The sequence below is a fragment of the Cryptomeria japonica genome, chromosome 10, assembly GCF_030272615.1.
Source record: "Cryptomeria japonica chromosome 10, Sugi_1.0, whole genome shotgun sequence".
In the NCBI taxonomy this organism is placed as follows: Eukaryota; Viridiplantae; Streptophyta; class Pinopsida; order Cupressales; family Cupressaceae; genus Cryptomeria; species Cryptomeria japonica.
Window position 1 is genome coordinate 559,995,830 of NC_081414.1, and position 25,986 is coordinate 560,021,815.

At 36.4% G+C, this 25,986-nt stretch overlaps 1 protein-coding gene across 2 annotated transcripts; it reads right to left on the reverse strand.

The window, feature by feature from the left end:
• Positions 1–25,734, reverse strand: LOC131060737 (nucleobase-ascorbate transporter 12). Of its 2 annotated transcripts, XM_057994099.2 has the most exons (11): positions 24,423–25,734; positions 23,991–24,323; positions 22,286–22,383; positions 21,950–22,120; positions 21,684–21,784; positions 7,773–7,908; positions 7,586–7,636; positions 7,036–7,323; positions 2,260–2,494; positions 1,822–2,102; positions 1–556 (listed from the first exon to the last, which is right to left on the reverse strand). In XM_057994099.2, the coding sequence occupies exons 1-11, from the start codon at positions 24,700–24,702 to the stop codon at positions 335–337; spliced, it is 2,196 nt and encodes a 731-aa protein (XP_057850082.1). In that variant the 5' UTR covers positions 24,703–25,734; the 3' UTR covers positions 1–334. The 2 variants fall into 2 exon arrangements, with proteins under 2 accessions (XP_057850082.1, XP_057850081.1); XM_057994098.2 differs by having other exon boundaries at positions 23,991–25,731.
• Between the last annotated feature and the right edge of the window lie 252 nt (positions 25,735–25,986).

Here is a 25,986-nt window from a genome sequence, read left to right on the forward strand (position 1 = left end):
TGAAAAACGGTATTGATTTAATTACTTCAAGATGTATACCTTGGCAAGATGCAAATTCTCTTCATTATGGACAATAGATGTTTTCTGCAGCTGTGCTGCAGAATAACATAAAGAATGTCTAGGATGAAAATTCTTCAAAGGACTCAGCATAGACTGCCTACCTTGCTAAGAATCCAGTCCCTGGAACAAATATTTACCTTCTCCAAAAATGATATCGTTACTAGGAAATAGAATCAAATATATGTACGTATCTATCATAAGTATCCAAATCTGGCTCTAAACATTTTACAAATTTGATAGCATTTCCTCCTTCCAGATTTTTTACAGAAACAAATTACAGCCCCACCCATCGTGCCCATAAGAAGTATCTTGAAAGCCCAAATGGCAAACCATAGTCCTTGACTACAGCAGGCTCGTTTCTTGCTCCACTTGAACGAGACCAGCTGTAGGCCCCCTTCTCCTGTCGACTTCCAGGAACAGTATTATCCAAAATCAATGCTACAGCAAATGCAATGACCATGTGCAAGGAAAAAACTGTGTTGAGGAAAAAGTCAAGCTGCAGCAATGGAAAAAAAAAAAGATATATAGCACGGTTAGAGAGATATACATTACAACTCGACAAAAATATGATGTTTGTCTGCACTACATTCTCTAAGACCAAAACAAAAATAAAACATCCATCAGTAAAATCTAATCTCTTCCTGATATCTGCCAGCTCCAGAACTGGGTGAAGCATGTAACATTTGTTCGTTCATGGGATACCTAAAATTATAAAACATCAGAGTATACTAAAGAAAGCTAATTATGTGGCAGATTTTACAATAGATCTGTCACCTATTCACATGAAGAATAGTAAAAATAAGCAAAAGGAAGATACTCAAAAGGTGCAAAAATAGTTCAGTAGATAATATTTGAAGGTTTTACAATAGATCTAAGATCAACTACCCCTGTTACCGATTCCATTAGAAAAAAGAAAAATATAGCCTGAAAAAACAGAGGGAACTTATGGGAGCATTTAAATTATCACACCTCCATCAACCATTACACTAAAAAATGACCAATAACAGGGATGGGAGTATGGGATACCTAAAATTATAAAACATCAGAGTATACTAAAGAAAGCTAATTATGTGGCAGATTTTACAATAGATCTATCACCTAGTCACATGAAGAATAGTAAAAATAAGCTAAAGGAAGATATTCAAAAGGTGCAAAAATAGTTCAGTAGATAATATTTGAAGGTAAAACACTTAAGATCAACTACCTCTGTTACCGATTCCATTAGAAAAAAGATAAATATAGCCTGAAAAAACAGAGGGAAGTTATGGGAGCATTTAAATTATCACACCTCCATCAACCATTACACTAAAAAATGACCAATAACAGGGATGGAAGTTGGGGATGTGTTTTGACTGAATCAGACCCTGCAACAGCCATTATAAAAAAGGAGAGGAAGAATTTCCGAAGGAAAGGAATTTGTGAGGCTAATTTCAATCATATAATGCCTCATAAGAAGAATGTGCAAGTTCATCCCTGACACATTAAAAATGAGCCAAAAGACCCAATAGAAATGCCCAAGTGCACACGCAGTGGCCCAAAGGGCCCAACAAAGGTCATCACCATGCATGCAAAATGTTGTAACTAGCACATTGGCACAAATTAGACTGGGATTTACATGGGACTGTGTTAGTGATATAAGCTACCTTCAAACATTTGAATGAACATTTGTGCATCATCTGTAGCCACATAAAACTAAACAGTTTTTGAATGTTTCTAAGAGGATAAATGATAAAATAGAAATAGCTAGCACAGAGAAATTACCCCATAAGCACCAGTTTGGATGGGGCCTTTTGCACCAACCATGTATGGCTGGAACTGTTTTTCCAAGTTGGTGCTATGTCCTCTACCATATTGCTGAAAATAAGATGGAATTGATAACGAGAGAAATAAAGATAGTCCCACTATTAACATATTTCGTGAGCTTCCAGTTGCACTGTATCTTAGGGTTGACAGACCCAGAGCAACAAGCATAGTCCACATATAACATAATAGCCCAGCAACAATTACTTTGGGCATGGAGGCCACGAATCCTCCAACCTTACCTGCATAAATAATGGTTTGACACGAATGTCAATAAATTAATAAACTAACAATGCTAAAAAACACATAAGCACATAGGAATAGAGCTGAGATCGTGAAAAAGATAATCATTTTCAATAAGATTCCTCATCCAGAATGTTTTCCACAAATTGAACTCACCAACGAATGACAAAGCAATCAGAACATATGCCCCAAATTCCACAGCACGCCGGCTCCCAATCTTTGTTACAGCCACAGTATGTACATTCTCTGTGAGTGTCGTCATCCCTGTACCAGTGCCCCAAATGCCAGCCAACAAGCTAGTCAAGCCTTCCAAACCAATTCCTCGACTAACAACACCTGGTGTTGGTGCCTTTGATGCTACCAAAAGAGATGTCCCATGGTATGTCCCAACCTGAAATTCATGCATAGTCAATAACATAATATAAAAAGAAACTAAAACAGTAACTTGATAAACAGTATCCTAAAGAGAAGTCATACACAATGTCTAGTGGAACTGTTTCACACTTGGAATAACAGAATATTTAGGACAAACACTATTTCCTTTTGAATCCTAAAGCTTCAAGGAAATTATCCTTAAAGAAACAGTGAAATCACAGTTTCAACAATACAAACATGTTAATGTTTCGTAGAAGCAAGCATCTCAGCACACAAAATGCCAGTAAAATGTCTTTTGAGGGTTTGATTATAACAAATTAATCTTCCTACATCTCAAATCTAGGTTACCGGGTTCGCCTCTGGGCCCCCCTGGTACGGGTCCGGGTTCGACTGGGTCCGAGGTACGGGTCCGGTTCGACCTGGGTTCGACCAAGGTTCGAAAAACCTAGAGTAGGTTCGACCCTGGTCGAACCCGGGGTTGAACCCAGTCGAACCCGGGTGGCTGGGCGGCCCGTAAAGTCAAAAAACAATGCAAATTTAATTTTTTTTTCAATTCCGCCTTGTAAAAAGTGAAAGTTATAACCTAAAAAAGTAGAAAATTAGACGTCTTAAAAAAGCAGAAAATTGATGCACGCCATGGAGTTCCATGTGGGTTTGAAGGTTGTGATTGGGTGTTGATGGCGGGGGCGCTGCCCCTTGACCCCGCCCTGTACCGCGACAGGGAGCGCGCCCTGGGCGCTGCCCCGGGACCCTGCGAGGGGCACTGCCCCTTGACCCCGCAAGGGGCTCTACCCCTTGACCCCGCTGGGGGCGCTGCCCCCAGACCCCCGCAAGGGGCACTGCCCCTTGACCCTGTTGGGGGCGTTGCCCGAAACCCCCATTAGAGAATCCATTTAATGATCAAACTTTAAATTGTTGAAAGTTGAAACAATGATACTTGAATATTTTATCATTTTGATATTAAACTTGATGTATATGATGTTGTTATGGTATGATCATGATGCTATGATTACAAGTTTATGTTGGTTTTGTTGTTTATATGATGCTATGCGACATGCTAATCTTAATTCATGCTTATAGGTTGCATATATATATAATTTACATGTTTTTGTACTAACGAACCCAAACAAACCCAAACCCCTTTTCAAAATTTTGCCGTACCGACGAACCGGGTTCTTCGAACCCGAACCGGTAACTTAGTCTCAAATCATAAAAGTAGTGATTACATGACTAAGCAATTGGCTGATTAACTCGGCACACCATGGACTGATCCCAAATGGAAGTTTCCTATATCTCAAATCCATGTTTATACATATAAATACAGCAGAACAATGGCGTACACCGTGGATTTATTTTGTGAACATGAAATCTATATTATCAGCTAAGTTGCAGACATCAAATTTCCACAGTTAATGATATTACTATGCATTGTTTCTGTTTTTGACTGTGTGAGATTTCCTCCTCACATAGTCAAAAACAGAAACAATGCATACTAATATCGGGTTAGTTGTACTTCTTAAGGGATCATATGGTTTGGGAACCAACCATTTTTGTTTTACCCCCTCTTATTAGGTTTACATCGTTTCAATGTTTTAGTGTTTATTTTTACTTTTTGAGTTTTAGATTCTTATTCCCTAGTGCTGAATTTACTTTTGAGACTAGTTCATCTACTTAGTCTAGTTGATTTCTCACTTTCTTTCTCACCTAGTTCTCCCAACCGAGTGAAAATGATTCTTGATGTTCATAATTGTCTCTTCCTGTTTCCAAAAAATGTAGTTCTTTTAGCATCCACAAATTATGGCCTAAAAAGAGTTCCACAAGGATCCATCCCTACTCTATGTGTCATCCCCAATGTTTTGCAGACACAGTGATATAGAGTAGATAAGAGACCTCCCACAATCCCCATTTATCCTCACATCCCTGAGACATTTCAAAAAAACATTGGTGCCCCAAAGAACATTTCCTGTTTTAGAGGGAGTTTTAGGACGTCCTGGAAATATTCCCCGTTTTGGAGGGAGTTTTAGGATGTCCTGGCATCCATAAGATATCAAGGGATATCCCTAATCTGCTGCAAATGTGTCAAAGACATCTTCACGTCCCCCATGTCAATAGTCAAAAAAGTAAAGCCAAAAAAACTTGTAAATTTAAAAAAAACAATAAAACAAAAAAGGGAATAATTTCAAATAGTTAGCTTCACGATCATTAATATATATAAGCAGCTATTCATGTTTACAACTTCATAATCATATTTCAGTATTTCAATCAATCTTAAAGTTCAAGTTTTAATGGTCAATGTTCAATGTCATAGATGTTAATGTCATTTGAAGTTCAGCTCTTTGGAATGTTTAATGATGTTTAACAGTTTAATCATATAATTAAAAAGACAAAAAAAATTTAATTTCCTTCTATTAAATATGTTTTTATGATTTCCTTCTATTATATATAGACACATATTAATACTATATTCAACATCCCCAAAACCCAAAAGTAAAACACAAAAATATAAAATGAATGCTATATACCTTGGAAGACTTTAAACAACCAAATATGACACAAAAGATGGAAGTAATTCAAGTGCCTCATGTAGCTCAATAGTTATGGGTCATTTAAACTGTCATTTTAGGATCCATAATTATCGTCCACAAACATATTCACAGTATTAATTGTCACAGATCTGCTAATAATAGGAAGAACACTAACAAGCATCTCACGAAAGGAATCTCAAATAAGCCGAGGAAATCATATGATTCATACCAGAATGCCTATGAATCTAAAGGTTGTTTGAAAACATTTAGTATTTCTTCCTAAAAGGTTAAATATATTCTCAGTATTAATTGTGACAGATCCGCTAATAATAGGAAGAAGACTAACAAGCATCTCACCAAAGGAATCTCAAATAAGCTAAGGAGATTGTATGATTCATACCAGAATGTCTATGAATCTAAAGGTTGTTTGGAAGCATTTAGTACTTTAGCACTGATGTGGGGTCAATTGTATTGCTGTTCCAACCCACTATTCTCATGTATATTTTCTTTCATCAGCCCATTTGCAAGGCTGAAAGTATAAGTACTAAGGATGGTTCTCACAGTCCTCTCCTAGTTTCTGCAGTTATTACATCAAGAAATAAAAACTGCCTGCAAGTTCTAACTAACAAATGTCACCATGCGCCTAGAAGGAAACCACCAAAAGTAATCAAGTAGATAGCCTGGAACTCAGGAGCAAAACCCCAAAAGAGATAGACAACATGACAACAGGACCCAAACAATGAAAATGTGCAAGATAGGATTTGTCAGTTCTACTCTTTTGAAAAACAAACGTCTTCACCCAAACAGCAGACAAATGCCAAAGACGCAAAGCAACCGAACTGAAACACAAACGAAAAGTCATTTGCTTCATAAAAATAAGATAAAATAAAAATATAGCAAACTTATTAATCTAACTCCTTAAGAGATGTAGAAAAAAGACCAAAATGAGCCAGAAAACCATCATTAAAACATTGCAATAATCACGAAAGAGTGATTGTGGTCAGTTCAGCATTAGACAACAAAGCACATATTCAGGATTTCAAGTAACTCTTTTTTGTTTTGAATTGCTAATATTTTGTATCATACAGCTTGCTATTTGATAAGGTATTATACCAAAGACAATCCTCTGTATCATGAGTCTGAAAACCAGAGCCTGCCAAAGCTTCTGCCCTGAGAAAGATCCACACTCAATTTGAAATTGAAAGCAATGGTGGAACTGCACTTCACAGTCTGAGATCAAGGTTTTACCACAGATAATAAATACTCTGCAAAAGATTAAAGTCTCTACAACTGTTCAAAAGAAACTAACACCTGATACTTGTTAACAGAGTTGGAATCTACAGAGAGGAGTTATCTGATAAGAGAGCAACAGAAAGTACATATTATGTATTGGTTGAAGAGCCAATGGCAAGTTCCTGACAATTGTGAAGGAAGTTTAATATGAACTTATGAACAAATAGATCTAGCTAGTTTTAAGGACTACTGCCTGAACATTTTAAATATGTGGAGAAGAGATGCACAAGGCTAGCAGCTACTACATTGACCAAAATCCTGACACAGAATCTCCTACATCTATTGGATTTACAATAAGAATCAATGGCTTGATGATAATGGCTCAGACATGGATCCTTTCTTAATTACTATAAATTGTATTTCAAGTTTCAACACTTCTGATTTATAGGGGGCAACAAGAGTTGGTTCAAAAAATTATTTTTTTCACCAACCGTATGTCCATATATCATAAAATAAATTAGCAATAACAGTTTCCCTAGTGGAATAATAATATAAAGGTCTCCTTGTGAGTAACAAGCAGTTTGAAAATCAAGACAAAAGAAAGTGGATTGCTTGCTGGTGAAAAATAGATTTCTTACAAGTTACCAAAAAAATTTTAAATCAAAAATATATGAAATAAAATTGCTTATTAAGGATAATAAAACTTCTTCAACATATCAAATCATAGCAAAATTTAGACAGAGAAGAAAGCAAGTTCAAAGGGATTGCTAGCCTACCCACAAAAGCATGAATTACTTACCGAATCAACAGATGCAATAATAGTTGCCACTATCATAACTGCTGCAGTCTTGAAATGGAAAGTAGGAACACCCCACTGAAAGGGGTAAGGAACTCTAACCCAAGCAACTGTCTTAAGAACATCTGAAACATCACTTCGGCAATGTTGCATTGTATAAACATGCTTCCGACATCTTTCATTTTTAATGCTAGAAATTGCCTCTTTCATGTTACAACCTCTAAAGTTGTAAACCCCAACTTCTGTGAGTAGAAATGCATATGCCCATGTAATTGCAAGCCCTAATGGAACCTAAAAAGTCAAAAGAGCTAAAACAGATTTAGCTCAAATATCCACCTTGAAGCTTGAGATTATCTAGTCTGAAAGAACATTTAGATATTCTTGATATTCTCACAAAAGCAGATTACCAACAGGAAATTTTACTTAATAAAAAAAATGCTAAAGTTTTTTTGACAAACATGAAAAAAATGTTTAAAAGAACATAAAAAGTTACTGCAATTTATCCAGATTCTCTAATCCAAATAATCTTTTCATATTGTAGGTCTTTACATACCGCATATACTTGGAAGACTCGGTTACCAAAAATTGAGACTCTTCGGAGATACTGCAGAAGAAGAAGGCATCACAAAGTTATCAGCATGCTTTGAACAAACTTGCCATCAAAAAGGAAAACTTCAAAATACAAAAAGCATCTAAGATGACCTGTCTGATCTAGCATCATGTATACAGTATTTATTTACCAGGGAAAATAACACAATAATAAGAATTTGAGGCAAACCAATCTCCACACAAGTGCCAACCACAGCAAAACCATAGGTAAAGAATGCCAGCCCAACAGCAGCCACAGTAGAAGCAACCACAACGGGATTGATTACCCTGAAACAAAACTTATATAAATGACTCAGTTCTGAAGTGCAAAAAGTGAGGGAGACCCACCTTAAAAAAGATATTTCTTAGACAATTATCCAAACAAGGGATTGATTCTAAAAGATCCACTGATGACTGCAAGAGGTGGAAACTTGAGATTCATTTACCTGCAACAAATTTGTCATGCAAGAAAATCAAGTAAATGCCATATACAGCACATTGCCTTCAGAAAGATCCTCACTTTGGACCATCACGGAGCCAAAGTGTCCAAGAAGTCGTCAAGACAAAAATTTTATGGACCTGTCTCATGTGACCCAAATATTGAAGTGCAGTTCTGGATCTCTCGAATCAATATAATAAAACGCTTATATATTTTTAGAGCTAGACTAATGCACATTTGCAAGAGATAAAATGCAGCATGTAGCCAAAAATATCCCAAACCAAGATCTATATCTCGTAAAATAAAATTTGGGAATAAAATGTACGGCACATATAAATGCAAAGTTGATGAACTGTCCTATTTCTCATACAGCTGTGATATAATTCTATACAAGCAAACCTCTACTATACACTAGAGTAATGAAGAATTACTGAATGGGAACAATAATATAATACATTGTGAAATTATCCCAGCATAAGAACTTTGGTTTTTTGCATGTTAAAATCCAAAACCACATTAACAAGTGCATATTAACATATATATTTGGTAAGATGATGTATAGTTCAAACTTCACACTGCATAGTTGCCAGACTCGATCAAGTCTTGCCAATGGGCCTGCAAGATGTTCTCTGACTAAATGAGCCTGGAAAGAGAAAAATCTTACCATTTAATTCTACAACTCCAGAGTGAGGATTCACAGTAGCAGGTGCTTTGCTGAAGAAGGCCAATTTTCATTGTTGCCTAACAATTTTGAACCAGTTGAATGCTAGAGATACAAGTATATATTGTACCATCCAAAGAAAGACATAATACAAGACAGTACTTGATAAATTCATATATTGTACCATCTAATTGATAAAGTAGAGAGTGCTTGATAAATTCATATATGGTACTGAGGACTTGCCATGAACAATCTTGTGTCTTATTTGATTTTCCCATCATTTCATATATCGTGGACAACCTTGAACTGATAGTTAAGGCAAGCTTTATGTCTTTGGAAGCACACATTAAGAACTATGTGTTTGACCATTTCCTTAGTTCGAAATGAACTTGATGTTGAATTCCATGATCAGATTAATAGTAATGAACAGGAAATAATAATGCAGTCACAAGAATCAAAGCACACAAATAGAAAGGGCACACAACACAAGTTTACCCTGGGAAAACCTCCCTCTTGGAGGTGAAAAACCCAGCAACAAGATCCAAGTTTATCTTAAACAATATCAGCATACAACTTTGCTTACTGCACTTGAAGCAACATATAAATAAGAACAGCAGACTGAAGATTCCAAACTAGGGCACAAGGAATAGCTTGATAGACTTATCTGCACTATCAAGATTTGCTGTTTGCTGTCATGCAGATTATTCACAGAGCATAGGAGTGAATTTGCTGACTGTGGATATGATTCGCTGCCACTGAGACAATTCGCTGTTCCTAGGAATGAATCACTGACACAAGAAGATAGTTCACTGCTCTTTGAAAGCTTATTCACATAAGGCTAGCAATGGATAATATATTTTTCTATTGTGTAGAATGAATCTAGTTTATATACAAGATTCATGTTTAAGTCTTCTAAGTCGGCTTTAACCAATTCTTTATTTTATATATTCTACTTTGCACTTTGGTGCCCAATTTGGGGCCTATATATCTTGCAATTTGTGCCACGTTACCTTTTGGACTCAGCCCTATTGCTTGTCCACATGTTACATTTGGGAATAGGACCCAGCCCTATAGACATCAATTGCTTAAACTACACGTTACATGTGAATAGGACCCAGCTGAGTCTCCACGTTACATCTAGAAGTTACATCTAGAAGAAGGGGCCAGCTGAGTCTCCACGTTACATCAAGAAGAAGGGCCCAGCCCTATAAGGATTTGAATCCTTATTTATTTTCTTCACTAAGTTACAATAAACTAACACTCCCTCTTAACTAGGGAGGAAAATAAATACATAACCATATTCACATGGACAATCCCATGGCATGAATAATTACAATGTTTAAGATTAGGGCCCAGCCCTAATAAAATGCCCCTCGTTTAAGTGTGACTCTTTAGAGGAAGAGAGAGGGGGCAACGAAGGGGGAAGCAAAAATCTACCGAGATCTCACTACCGGGAAAGTCTGAACTCAACCAGAAAGTTAGGACAGCATGGATGGACAAAGCGGGCAGGCCCCGCCAATCCAGGGGAGAGGGGGTGGGTTCTATTGCCAAGTTACAATCACTATACAATTCGTGATTTGATCACACAATTATATTACAATGAAACTTTACATGATCTTCTCTTGCAATGCCTGCAGAGGATGAAACCAACGCTTCATAACTTTACACTGCATGTAACACCATGATCTTTCATCATGCACATCCGCAGAGGATGACAGAGACCTTTCCATATGCACACCTGCAATAATTAATACTCAAAAATTTGTATAACCATACAACATAAATCATGCACAATCGCAGAGGATACATAAGCTTCTTCACTGAGAAGAACAACCTGTCACCTTGCACACCGCAGAGGGTAAACTCACCTTGCACTCCGCAGAGGGTGAGAAATAATCGCCACCTTGCACTCCGCAGAGGGTGGAAAGAACTGCCACCTTGCACTCCGCAGAGGGTGGAGAGGACTGCCACCTTGCACTCCGCAGAGGGTGGAGAGGGCTTGCACTCCGCAGAGGGTGAGAGAGAACTGCCACCTTGCACTCCGCAGAGGGTGGATGATGCACCCAGTGTATCATAGAATATAACCAGAACTCTTGTTAGTTTCAACATAGAATATAATAAAGGAAAACATTTGCAATAATCAAGTAACACATTTATCAATTCCATCATTAGAGCAATAGATCACAATGATTAGAAACCAGCAATAAGATTCTACTGAAATAAAGTGTATTTTGAAGATGTCACGGGACTCCCTCTAAAACCCTATCTAAAAGAAAAATCCACAACAAATTTCTGACTTAAGGTTGGAACCAAGCTTAAATCTAAAACAGAATTTAACTTAAGGATGGATCAAAAAACCAATAGATCAAAAGAGGAAATCTTCACGACTGTGAGGATTTGATACTTCATTTATGTTTGTATCTTCTTGCTCATCCTGAATTTGACAATCCCTTGCAAAGTGGCCACGCTTGTTGCATCGGAAGCATCGGATGTGGGATAAGTCTCTTGGTCTTTTCTTTGAAGAAGGGGTAGGAAAGCTGAAATCTATATTTCTCTTGAAATCATTTTTCTTCCAATGGCTGCCTTCCTTCTTAGCCAAGGGGACATGTTGTTCATCATAAGGGTTCTTAAATGTTCCTTTCGCAGTCAACCGAGACTCTTCTTGAATGCAATCTCCCATTAATTGATCAAACTTAGGAAGCTCAACTCTGGCACAAATTCCTTGAACAAATGGTTCCCAAGAGGGAGGAAGACCATTTAGGGCAGTCATAGATAGGTCACTGTCTTCAATGCTCTTCCCAATGTTGGCAAGCTGATCTCTCAACTCAGAGATTCTCACGAAGTAAGCAGCAACAGGTTCTTCTTTCTCTAATTTGATGTAGGAGAGCTGATTCCTTAAGGCAAGGATGTAGCTGGTATTGTTGACTTCGTACATCTTTTCCAATGTAGAGAACATCTCCCTGGCGGACTTCTTCATGGAGATGGATGGCACCAAATGATTTTTGACGGAGTCTATTATTATCCTTTGAGCTTGGAAGTCCTTCTTCTTCCAATCTTCTTTCTCACTTGCACCCTCAGGTTCCTTAGCATTCGTGCTAACATATTCAACAAGATCATTCAATGCCATCATTATCCTAACCTTCCAAGAAGAGAAATTTGTGTGACCTTCCAACCTATCTTCAGACCTGATATAAGAAGCCATGGGGACTAAACTTTTGAACAGCAGGTTAGAAGGAAGCACAAATCTGATTACAATCTCTATACAGACCTAGGGCTCTGATACCATGTTGAATTTCGTGATCAGATTAACAGTAATGAGCAGGAAATAATAATGCAGTCACAACAATAAAAGCACACAAATAGAAAGGGCACACAACACAAGTTTACCCTAGGAAAACCTCCCTCTTGGAGGTGAAAAACCCAGCAACAAGATCCAAGTTTATCTTAGACAATATCAGCATACAACTTTGCTTACTGCACTTGAAGCAACATATAAATAAGAACAGCAAACTGAAGATTCCAAACTAGGGCACAAGGAATAGCTTGATAGACTTATCTGCACTATCGAGATTTGCTGTTTGCTGTCATGCAGATCATTCACAGAGCATAGGAGTGAATTTGCTGACTGTGGATATGATTCGCTGCCACTGAGACAATTCGTTGTTCCTAGGAATGAATCACTGACACAAGAAGATAGTTCGCTGCTCTTTGAAAGCTTATTCACATAAGGCTAGCAATGGATAATATATTTTTCTATTGTGTAGAATGAATCTTGTTTATATACAAGATTCATGTTTAAGTCTTCTAAGTCGGCTTTAACCAATTCTTTATTTTACATATTCTACTTTGCACTTTGGCGCCCAATTTGGGGCCTATATATCTTGCAATTTGTGCCGTGTTACCTTTTGGACTCAGCCCTATTGCTTGTCCACACGTTACATTTGGGAATAGGACCCAGCCCTATAGACATCAATTGCTTAAACTACACGTTACATGTGAATAGGACCCAGCTGAGTCTCCATGTTACATCTAGAAGAAGGGGCCAGCCCTATAAGGATTTGAATCCTTATTTCTTTTCTTCACTAAGTTACAATAAACTAACACTTGATATCAAGCTTATTTTCTCATCAAATGAAAAATCCATATAGTCCTTTTTGTCAAGATTCTAATATTCTATGCATTTTTTATTTCCAAGGTTATTTTCTCATTAAGAACTATACATTCGACTATTTACTTCTTAGTTCAAAATAAAGCTTAATGTCAGATCTTCAAGCTTTCGTGTTTGCTTCTGGAGCCTCTGGTTATAGGTTTTGCCACAGTAGCACCTAGCTGGGTGGGGTACAATGGCTGGTTCAGGTTCTACCATTCTGAAGAAGGAAATAGATGCAACAATGGCAGCAAGTGGCAAAAGGAAGACATTATAATTCGGCAAAGCTACAGATCAAATCCATGCATGGCAGCTGTGGAGGATTTTGAATTTTCCTGTCATTAATCAGGATGTCTTAGAATTTCAAATGAATGTTTCTACCTTCTAAGGAGGAATTTGATCTGTAGATTTCTTGGGACCCAAAACTCTCTAGGAGAACTATCCCAAGAAATCTACATATCAAAACCAATAAATATAAAACTAAAAGACAATAAGAAGGTTTAAAAAAGGAGAAAAAGAGGACAAGGAGATATGTGAATTTGAATAAGACAATTACAATGGTTTAAACACATTGTTAAGTTTATATATAAAGGAATGATATAATTGACATGTTTAAGTATGAAAGTGTCTATAATTATACTATTTAATGAACAAATTTGAAATATAAAAAATAAATAAGGAAAAAAAAAGTAACAGCAAGCAAATTTAAAAAAGAAAAAGCAAAGAATGTAGTAAAGAAATGTCAAATTTAAACGTGAAAATAGATCAAAAAAGAAAATAAAATAATGGCAAATATGAAATGAAGTATTTAAATGTGTATGCATATAGTATTTAAAATTAATTAATTTAGCAAATAAAACACAATTAATATATACATACAAACATGCATATATATACATTAATTTTTCTCATATATATGAACATACGTATGAACAAACAAACAAAAAATATACAACCATGAATCAACAACACTCTTCTTTGTGACCTTCCCAGCTCTTATTCCAATAAAGAATGACACTTGGAAGACTTCAAATTTTTCTTTGTGTAACGCTATGTACAAGATCATCTCTGAGGTTATAACTTATAGCCAACCATCTTAATATCCTCCTTCCTACCGTAATTGTGCAAGAACGAAGTGATTTTGTAAAAAGTAGATGATTTCAGATGGGTTAGCTATGGTTCATGAATTATTGCATTCATATAAAGTCAGTGAAGAAAGGAATTCTCATCAACTTGGATACAGCCAGATCCTATGTCAAATACAATTGGGCCTTCCTAGATAGACTTCTCAAGAAATTTGGTTTCAATCTTGAATAGAAGAAAAGTAGCCAGAAATTCCTTTGTCCCTCCCTAGGCACGTGTATCCCCATATCTGAAACAAATATGTATCCGATACGACCCAGATACACGTTGGATACTATACCCAAAAAACTTTGATTTTCCTACCGTGTCGGATACTATGTGATTTGGATTTTTTAAGAGTTGACGTAAATCTTACTAAATTTAATTTTCAAAAACACTTCATTCATGCAATTTTTTAAATTTTTTTGGTATAAACAAAAACCTACACCAAATAAGAAAGACAAATGAAATGTGTTTCTATTTCAGCGACCCGTTTTTTGGGTTATCTTCCAATGCAACTCTACTATTTTTGCATATTGCAAATTGTTAAATCAACTTACAATTATTAATGTAGCAATTATATGCCTATATTGCCTTTGAAATAATGAAAATCTCTTAAACTTGAAAATTGTGTTAATATATGTGTGTGTTTTTTATGAATGTGTGATGTGAAAATCTCCTCTAATAACTTGAAAATTGTGTTAATATATTGAAAATTGTGTTAATATATGTGTGTGTTTTTTATGAATGTGTAATGTCCCCATCATAACAAATAAACATTTCATAATATGAGGTGATCATAAATATGAGATTAAAGCTCAGCAGTTAATGACGATGATCAGAAATCAAGTGAATGGTTGTTCCAGGAGACTATTGTCCAAATTTAATGCAATACCTTCTGATATTGTATTGTGAGATATTAAAACGGTGACTTTGTAAGAGTGGTGATATTAACATTGATATTCTTATATCTATCGCTCCAATACCTGTAATGTCCAGCAATCATATTAAGATGAGTTCCGCCTGCAATTGAAGGCATGAATGCTGGCTCTGAGAATGTTGAATGTGAAATGCATAACGTATTAATGGTCAATCTCCTTGGGCAATAGTCAACGATTGTCCTCTGTCCAATGCATCAAGACATATAAGATGTTATGCAGCAGGTGATCATTTATAGTACGTAAATCTTCTTTGGGAACTAGTTCATTATCAGGCCGCTGAAGTTAGTGAGGTAAGGAGCAATTCAATGAGATATTAGGTAAAGCCTTGTTAAGGAAGTAACAGCGATTCCATTAAAGTACAAGAATTAACTCATGGAGGGGTGTGATATTTGCTTGTGATATTCTGATATTGTATTCTTCAGAAGGAAGTAACGCAACAAGAGAAAGTGATTAACAATAGCAAAAAGGTGCAGTTTATCAAACTAATGCAAGTCTCTTACCTGTACTAAAAAGCCACAATTAGTCAGAGATGTGATTATGTTTATATAAGATAATGAAATTTAGGAAAAGACACATTACTTTATTAATGATTGAAGAGTCACTACTCTTAAGGAAAGAACATATGAGAGATATATAAGGCAGATCTAAAACACTTTTGGGGATCATCGGATTTGGTCTCTATTTCTTATTTGTATCCATTATTGAATCTTCTCATGTGAGCATGTAATGTCCCCACTTTGAAATACAATTTAATGATAAATGATAATAATAAAATTAAAATTAAAATATAAAAGAATATAATTAAATTTTGATTAAGTTAATGAATGGTCAAAGGCATGAAATGAAAAGTTGTGACTCCCTCAAACATGAGATATAAAAGGGAGAAGAGAACCTCATTTGAGGGGGATAATTTTGGGAATCAGAAGTGCAGCTCTGATTTAAATAAGAAATGCAGATCTGATTGTGAAAGGTTGTGTCCCTTTCAAAGGGCAGAAGTAATGAAGAGTTGCACTCTTTCAAAGGGTGCTAATGGTGAAAGGGTGTGTCTCTTGCCAAAGGGCATCCATAACGAAGAGGTGTGACCTCTCCCTCAGATTGAAAGATATAAAGAAAACGAATCAAAAGCATCCAGTGACATGACCATCGATCAGATCAGATCAGAACTGTTATTAAGTTACAAGCAAGAAATGGATCACTATCAATGGGTCAATTCTAGGCCTGGATCATCTCACACATAAACCCTGTCAAAGAAGACACTACAGATCGCATGAACAAGTAAAGAGTCTTCCACATAATTACTGTCAAGGAAGTAATATAGATCGACCCCCAAACAAGAGATTATCCTCTACCTTATCGCTGTTCAAAAAGGAGAATTCCGCTCTGTGTTAGTTAATTAACTAATAACAAATTAAGTGAAAAACAATAAGATTGATCAAAGGATGATTAATTAAGTTAATAATCTGGACAATAAACAAAAGGTCAAAACTGTTAGAAGTTTGATTAGTTCAAGTTGTTGAAAAGACATGACTGAGGAGATACAACCCCTCACATCATGACCACTGGAAGAGATATTAAAGGAGGATCATATTGTAGACAAGGAGCATGGATATTTGTTATTTTTACTGATTCATAGCAGAGTACTAAGTCAGCCAAGTGAAGGTGGTGTATCCACCAGTTTGCAAGGCCATAGATGCATGTCAAATAGATTTAACAAGCAGAAATAGCGTCAAGATTGCATGCTTACAAGGAGACATAACGGATAGAGTGATCAGGGATCAGAATCCCGATTCAGAGACATTCAAACCGCATGATATAAAGGAACCAACCAGACACAGCGATCTTATTATTAGAGGGTCAAAGGGCATATTTTGTATCAATAATGAAGGTGGTGAACATAGCAATCACAGATAATTCTGCATACATCCATAATTATCAGACCTCTTATTTGATCTCATAACAGATTTCTTTTGGAACATTATATTAGAATCTACATCAGATTTGAAAGGTTATATAATTGTCAAGAAGAACATCTAATATTCATATAGGGTCTGCTAATTGAATCTTGTCTAGAGTCATTATGCAATTTTAAATCGAGTCCATAAACATCATGAGTATAATTATCTCACTAAATAGCAAAGTTAGTGGAAAGCCCAAAAGGGGACATTACAGAGCAACAGCCTTTTGGCATATTCAGGTTGCACGGATCAGAAGTGACATTCAGAAATAGCACCATCCATTGCACACTTTACAAGTAAATCAGATACAGCAATCATCACCTTCGTCACTATAAGCGGTAGTGGGGAACACTAACAGCATATTGTCATTGCTATATCAGAAACGGCCATAAGCATTTGTGAGATTACTTGCAGCATACTATACATCAATCTTGAAGACAAGAAATAAGAGCAGAAAGGAATCAAGTAAAAGCATCAATCCAGATCCAGAGAGAAAGCGATAAGTAATTCAGAGAAAAGAAATAAGCAAGCAGATCCAGATATTCCTTGAGGGCTTCAAGCAGCAACAGCGGTGAGAATTCCAATGAAGGAAAAGGGAAGAAGACCAAGTTGCTGGTAATATCTGTGCCATTCTTAAAGAGTGAATATTCTGAAATTACTTCCCATCATCATTAAGGTCTAACTGTTTAGAGTTGTCATTCAATCAGCTTGGATTATAGTAACAATAATTAGAGTTAATCATGCCTTGGTATGAATCAGTTATCTTATGCATTATAGCTATGTTAGTTAGACATGCAAAAATGTATTTAATATAATGTGCATCATTCATTGTAAATGTATAACATACATCTTTAGATGCTTACATATTAGAAATATATCCTTGTGGAGGAAGGGTGTGGAATGTAATGAAGGGGTAGCGAGGGGCTCGTAAGTAGGCCATTCTAGGATGACCAAAGTGGCATCTAGAACTCGGATGGCCCTTACAAGGAGGAGTCAAGGAACCCGGTTACATTCTCTACCCATTCCCCACAAGACATGATAACATGGGAGAAACGGACTTGATAGGCATGGGAGAAACGGACTTGATAGGCAAGCAAGTGTGAGCCGCCAAGTGAAGCAAGAAGGTTGTATAAGGCAACCTCTCTTGGGCTTGGTGTAGAAATGGCTCCAAGCAAACCTTCATGTCTCTTTTCTCCAGCTCGTGTATTTTAATTTTTGTTTGATCTAACCCGAACAATAAGATGAATATATATTTGTATTTGTTCTTATGCTTCATATGTAGGATCTACATGCAAGGGTTCATTTTGTTAGCAAAATGTTGATTAATAAGTTCAAACCCTAACCCTAATTTGTATAATTTATGTTTTTAGGTAAAAGTTAGTGCAATTTGAGAAGGGGACATTACAGAATGTTGTATCCAAATGTATCCATATTGGAGGTCTCAGAAAAAATGGTTGCATCCGTATCCAATACCATATCCGTATTTGTATCCATATCTATATCCATGCAACTTTGAATAGAAGGAATGAGTCAGAAATTGTTTTTCCTCAATCTACTTCTTATTCCTCGTGAATGTTTCTATGGAAGGATTCTTCTCTACAACTAGATGTCTCAACCAAGGGGATCCCTTATCCCCATATCTCTTCAACATTATAGTGAAAGCTATAGGTAGGTGCATTTATTCTATCAAACAATGAATGATCTTTAAAAGATTGAAAGCATCCTCCACTAGGATTGTGTTAATGCATCAACAGTTTGTGAATGACATAATTGTTTTCTCAGCTCTTTCAATTAAGGAAGTGAAGACTATTAGAGATCTTTTGGGAAATTATGGAAATCTAAGATTTTCTTTCTAAAAATTAGTGGATTGGAACAAGATTTCCCATGTAGATATTTGTTCTTTGGTAAAGGAAATTCATCAAACTTCTTGTTTGGGTTTCCCTCTATTCAGGAAGCAATAAAAGTATCTTTGGAATATAATGATGAATGGATTCAGCAAAGTTATAGAAGGGCAGAAAGGAAGATGATCTCATTGGCAAGGAGGTTGGTACTTTTGAAATTAGTCCTCTAGGCTATCCCTATCTACCTCTTTTCATCAATGTTAGTTCCCAAAGTATTATCTCCAAGATTAATACTACATGCAAAGTTGTCTATGGAATATAATGATGAATGGATTCAGCAAAGTTATAGAAGGGCAGAAAGGAAGATGATCTCATTAGCAAGGAGGTTGGTACTTTTGAAATTAGTCCTCTAGGCTATCCCTATCTACCTCTTTTCATCAATGTTAGTTCCCAAAGTATTATCTCCAAGATTAATACTACGTGCAAAGTTGTCTATGGAAAGGCACGGGAGAACAATTTAAGTACCCTTTAGTCTCCTAGGAAAGATTTGTTATGATAATAGGAGAGGAGGTCTAAGTATCAAGGATATTGAACTTCTAAATCAAGTCCTTGTGGCAAAGTTGGTATGGAGGCTTATTTCTAGTGAGCAAACTACATGGACCTATAACTTCAAGGAGGTAATCCAATAAACATGCTTTCTTGCAATGATCTCCCCAAAGAATAGGTCATATGGGAAGCAATGAATGAAACAAAAAAATCTAATTGCCACATATGGTTTCTAGAATGTCCAGAATGGTACAATCGCCTCTTTTTGGGATGATTTTTGGTTGATAGATAAAAATCTCAGTTCTAATTCTATCTTCGACAAGAAATCTACTTCTTGTAGAGATAAGTGGGGATCTAAGTTCAAAGACTACTAGTTAGAAACGGTGGAGATAACTAGAAAGTCCAAGATTTGGAGAACTTTTCTAAAGATCCCAAAAAATAAAAATGAAGTTTTAACTAGTCTTTCTTCTTTGTTGCATAGCTTCAAAACCTACTTGAAGTAATGAGGATGTTACTTTTGGATGGTTATGCAATGGGAATGGCTCCTACTTTGTTCAAGAAGGATACTCATACAATAATTTGGTTGATTCAAGGATCGATAATGGGTCTACCTTTTCCTAGGGTAGGATATGACATTATAAATTTTTCCTACGGTTGGTTTGTCATGCAAAGATTTTTAGCTAGGAACATCTTACGAAGAAAAGGATGTTTTCATCCTAGTAGACATCCGCTTTGTCTAGCCAAGGAAGAGAATAGTGATCATCTTATATTCATTATCATTTTACAAGAGATATCTAGAACTATTTCTTGCACAAATTTGATTTTGATTGGATTATAGAAAGAACTTTCAAAGATCTGGTACTTAGCATTGGGAATAATTAGGTGGGAGATTTGGTTAGAAAGAAACAATATAATGTTTGATGGTAAGGAAAAGAATCGTGATCAATTATGGAGAAGGTGATTACAGCTTGCTTTTGAAGTTGCCCTATCCAAAGATGGCTTAGTCAAATAAGCCAATCCAATGGAGGTTTCTATTCTAAGAAAGTGGCTCAAAGTTAGAAAACTCTTCCCCAAGAAAAAGAAATGAAAAGTGAAATCCTTGGAGTCCACCCATTGGGTTGAACAAAATTGAATTTTAATGGAGCCACTAAAAACAGCAATTCTTGAAGAGAGAATAGAGCGGTTCTTTGCCTTAGAATTGCAGAATGAGTGAATTTACAAAGAATTGCTCCATTCTCCATTTCTTTTTAAAATTAACTCAAATAATCCAAATTCTCCATTCTGCTAACCATGGACACAAACATTATTAACTGCAATTAACTGAGGGCCAATCGATAGCCTAGTTTTAAAATCCTATGTCCAGCTATGTGGCAAAAACAATAAACTTTATACTGACAGCCAATTGAATGAAAATTCATGCACCACAGATCAGTTAATTACTTCTCAACTCAATAGGGCAATATTTGCAGGAAGAATGACTAGTTGCTTAGCCAACATCTTCATAGCATCGTATATTATATTGTGTAGATCCTGTATTTCATGGGATAATTTTCATGTCACTGAAGTAACAGAGATCAAACCAACCATTAAGACAGGATATGTAAAGTTGCATGCAAACCAGTTAATCATCATGCATATGCTACATACTATAATGGTACGACTTCCCAGGAGTATGTAACAAGCTCAGATATGGTGAATTCAAAATAGATTCTAGCAGTAACCTTAGGAACTGCATCCTTATGTTTCGCATTATGGCTTATATATTGTGTTGAGAATATACCAATTGCATTATAAACTAATTGCAACCTTATTATCAATAAACCTACCATTAAAAAAGCAGCATATGTAGCAGTAGAGTTGCATGCAATCTAGTTAATCGTTATACATTTTCTACATACTAGGATTTTCAATTCTAGCAGTACCATTACAAATTTTAATCATATATTTTGCATTGTAGCTTATATATTGTGTTAAGGGTTTGTTGATTGCAATATTAAGTAGTTGGAACCTTGACTGTACACAATTAGATACCACTCAGCAACTGTTAATGACATATTGACACTTTGGTTTACTGTTGCAATTGAATGAATAATACTCCATGGTTACCTCATACAAAGATCCCCATCCTCTGGTACTCAGCCTGGGAAGTTCTTTATTTTTGGTATATAGATAAGTGAGCCCCCGAGAAGAAACTAAATGTACTGAAATATCTAAGGATGACCACTCAAATGTCATGAGTTACAACATGTCAAATGATAGTTATTATTACCCTCCACTAAACTCAGATACGCATTCATGTATTCAAATTTCCACCATTTATTTTCTCTATAGATATTGGAAGTTGCAAAGAATGGAACAACAGTTTTCACAAATGTCAAATTACTATTGAAAAGGGTATATAATTAATTTACCTAAGAAAAACTGACATTAGGCCACTGTAGCCTAAAATGAACTGGAAGACAGATCCAATAATCATTGCTCCCTGCAGCTCTCTCATGGTATGTTGAAATCTCTGCTAAGCCAATAAATATAGTAATGCATTTCAAACAACAAAATTAATAATCAACTTCAATTAAACAGATAAATTTTGTGTGCACAGTTATAATTGTTAATCCCAAATTTAACATTTATGTCTTTGGTCTACTCTATGAAAATGGCATATAAGGAGAGAGCGTACATTTTTACTCATAGCAGAAAACTCATTGGAAAAAATGATACTCAAAGCTGGTGCAAGATAAACAAAAGAGGCTCCCTGTACTAGTGGTAACCTCGAACCAAAAAAGGAATGTAAAAGGGTTGAGATGCCAGAGATAAGCAGCACAGTTGACACAACCTTCGCTGTATCCTCCTGTTTAGAACAAAAAAATATCATGATAAACTTTCACCTACATTGAAAGATCAAAATGCAATAGAGAATTCTGAAATGAAAAACTTGGACTGGAGACACAAATTCATCCTGTTTCAAAGTCAATTTCAAAACTTTCGTGTGCATATCAAAAAAAAAAATACTTACATCGCTCCCATGCATCGCAGGTACAATCACCAGGGGAATTAGGATAAGAGATCCTATGATAGAAATATAGTGCTGAAGTGCATATAGTATAAGTGACACTGTCCAGAAGCACCAATAGAAACGACCAATGAGGAAAAGATCTCAGAATCTATGTAAGATGCTTATTTTAACTTGATAGAGACTGACACAGCTAAGAAATTGGTCCACACTTTATGCGCAAGTCCTATATCTATTTTATAATTCTATTTATGGCAGCATTTGGAAACACTCGCCTCTTTATGCCAAAAGTTTGTTCCATTACAGTCCAAAAATAATACAAGAACATCCATAACAGATACACCAAAAGACCAAACTGCAGAAGGACTATAACTGATTCTACAACCTCAAACAACCATTAACACAACCCAAAAGACAACAACTGTATATATCCAGTGACAATGGTAGAAAGATCAATATGAAAAAGATATCAGAATCTAAATATGTGCTGCTTTTAACATCATAAAAACTGGCATGGGTATCAAAAGGGTCATATTGTCTACTCACAGTCCTATATATAGCAGCATTTGGAAATCATCTACGCAGAAAGTTAGTTCCATTACAGTACAAAAATAATATAAGAACATTTATAACAGATAAACCAAATGATCAAGCTACAAAAGGACTATAATGAATTCTACAGCCTCAAACAATCATGAACAAAACCCAAAAGACCACAAATCTACATAACCAGTGGCAGTGCTAGCGACTGTTACACTGCTTTCCAGCATTGACAATTTAACTGCTTGCAAGAACCAACCAGAGCTGTGTTACCAGTAATGGGAAAACATAAAATGAAATGAAAACACGTTAAAACTGAGAAATGGGGGTTCTAAGCTTTCAGGGACAAAAAGAAAATTGGGAATGTTTCATATATTTGCCAGAATTATTAGATTTTTATTAATTTAACTATTATAATTGGGTAAAAATTAAAAAATCATTCGTCTTTCAACAAATAAAATACAGGCGCGTCATATTAAGAATTTTATGGAGAGTTAGTAAACAACAAAACTTGTTCATACAAGACAACAGCTTTAATTACGGCTTACTTTCAGTTTCAATGGGTGGCATCCTTGAGTCCGGATATAAAATATAATACATAATACAGCAGAAAATCTGAGAAATACTCGAACAGAAAACTGATTGAAGAGAAGTCCATCTCAATGGAGAGCTCAGAGTGACAGATCAAAAGACAATTATTTTGAGCAAATGCTAATATGTACAGACTTAATGTTTGAATGTTGAATGTTTTTTGCTGATTTGACCAGCAGTTTATCACGGCCAGAAATGACATAAGAAACATCAATTTCTTGAGAAACTGTACAAGCTTAATATTTGACTGTGTCAATGTTGTTGGCTGATTGAACAGCAGTTCGTCACAGCCAGAGATAACATAAGAAACGTCAATTTCTTGAGAAGGGTTTCCAAATGTGGGAGCAAGTGAACATTTTGCTTCAGCCATCTGTTAACATAGACCTCAAGAGAGCCGTGATTTGACAGAATCTGTATAAGAAACCATAATCAAGCGGTCCTCAAGCGATGAATGTATCTTCCCACACTTATTAATTAACACATAAAAAGCAATGTACTTATCAAGAGAGTACAAGAGAAATTGTGATTTGAAGATTCAATGATGCTATTCATACTAGATGAGCATGGGCAAGCTTACCAATTCCAGGAGTCTCTCTAATATCATACTTCAAGTGAGACTGCTTAGCCATCATTTCTTCAGCATCCTCCGACACAAGGTCCTGTTCAGGGTCTCTGTCTCTGTTTACTCTAACAGGTTCTGGCTTAGGACGACTGTTGCTGGGCAACACCCCATTGTTCTTATCAGCATTCAAGGCTTTCTTTTCTGCTGGAACAGCAATAGGAAAAGGTGTGGATGCTGTTGGTAGTGCATCTGGAGGAGCTAATTCCGGCTTTTGAACTTGTGATGGCTTCTTGATTTTCTGAGTGGTGTCATCCATGCCATTTGAAAGCGTCGTTGCCTTAAAAGTCGCTGTTGGAGTAGGGCCAGCTTCAAGATCAAAAGCACTAACACCTCGATTTGCATATCCAGGAGGCTTGGGAAGCACGGGAGGGGAGGTAATAGGATTACCTGCATTGCCGATCTCTTTACTGGTGTTTGGTGAAGAGACAAAGCTTTCAGTTGAGACAGTAGTCTTGAAGCCTGTTCTTCTAGCCCAATTGCCCATATCCTTTGGATTGTGATCATTCCCGCCAGATTCTATGCCCAGTGCCCTTGGGGGCCAAGGTCCTGGCCTCTTCCCAAGTGGAGGTGACTCTGGATCATGCTCTTGAGCATTCGAGACCCTTGAGGGTGGGGATCCTGGCATCCTGCCTCCTCCTCCGCCTCCTGTTCTCCCCGCTGCAAACATTTTAGGATCCAAATGATTCTATAGCCCCACAATGTCTCCAAGCTAGATCAGAAGCAGCTCATGAGTGAAAACCCAACAGACAATACAGTCAAGAACTTCAGTTATCAGTCGGCATTAGATAGGGGTAATCATTCCTCCTAATATACAGCTTTTTATCATGTGGGCACTCACTTATTCTCCTCAAATCATATCAATATTAAATGGGTGTGCAACTTTTGGCCTTTGGAAGAATGGGTATGCAAGAGCCTGTCCTGAGATGTCGTTTCAAACTGAAATTGCCACTACAGTGCTCATGATTTGGGATCTCAGCCTAACACCCTAATACATCACACAAATGAATAGCTTTTCTTGCAAAATGTCACTGGAGAATTTGACCCCATCCCAGACGAATGTGCATTGATAATTTGGCCAATCATTGCCGAACTAGATCATAGCTATATTTAGGCAGTATGCCTTATGTTGTGGTTTCAGGTGTCTAACACAAGTTTGGGAGTTACCAATAGACCATATTTTCAAGTGGGGAAATCAGATAACAGCAGAATGAGTTAACCCACGATCCAAGAATGGAGGCATTCAAGCATTGATAACCTGAATCATGTATGAGATTGAGTGGATGATTAGGGTGATTTTGGTAAGCATTTGTCCCCGAATTTTTTCGAGTGAACTAACTGACAGAGCAGCTGCCTGCCAAACAAAGATTTAAAAGAGTATGTTTGTGGAGAATGAGAATGTGAATGTGAATGAGCCACTGCTCTCAGGATAAGAAGTAGTCTGATTTTTCTGCTTTCCCTTGGATTCTGAAACCGTTGCATATGCCGACAAGAGCTTCTACTGGCTAGTTGGACTTTTTTTTAATTTTGTTTGTTTTTCTGATGCTTATTCGTGTGAGAATTTGAATACCTCAAATCCCTACTGTTGGATGAGATGAATTTTGATGGAGATAGGAACTCAAATAAGTACCGAAAACTTCTAGTTTTGCATTGTCAGGTAAACTAATAATTGAGGTGAATTTGACTAGGTATTTATTAAATGTAGTGATCCTAACAAGTATTCTAACGGATCTGTGGGCGTTTCGTCCGGGTTTGATCAATTTACTTCGTTAATAATATCTCGTCCAGGCAGAGTTCATTAATCAACCGCATTAGATCGGGAAAAGAAGGTATGGTGTATTAAACCACCAAAAGAAACGCTCTATTTACTTTCATACCCATATCAAGACGGTAGTAGGTTTTGATAAAGGAAATTGTTAATGGGATTAAGACTTACATTTTAAGTGGTTGAATT

What these genes read in the sequence shown, in the direction of transcription:
- LOC131060737 (XM_057994098.2), bottom strand. Translation starts at nt 24,702, where the DNA reads ATGTTTGCAGCGGGGAGAACAGGAGGCGGAGGAGGAGGCAGGATGCCA. An exon ending in TAGAGAGACTCCTGGAATTG is followed by an intron (nt 22,384 to 23,990) that starts GTAAGCTTGCCC and finishes GCTTCTGGACAG; the next exon opens with TGTCACTTATACTATATGCA. An exon ending in CTGCGATGCATGGGAGCGAT is followed by an intron (nt 22,121 to 22,285) that starts GTAAGTATTTTT and finishes TGTTCTAAACAG; the next exon opens with GAGGATACAGCGAAGGTTGT.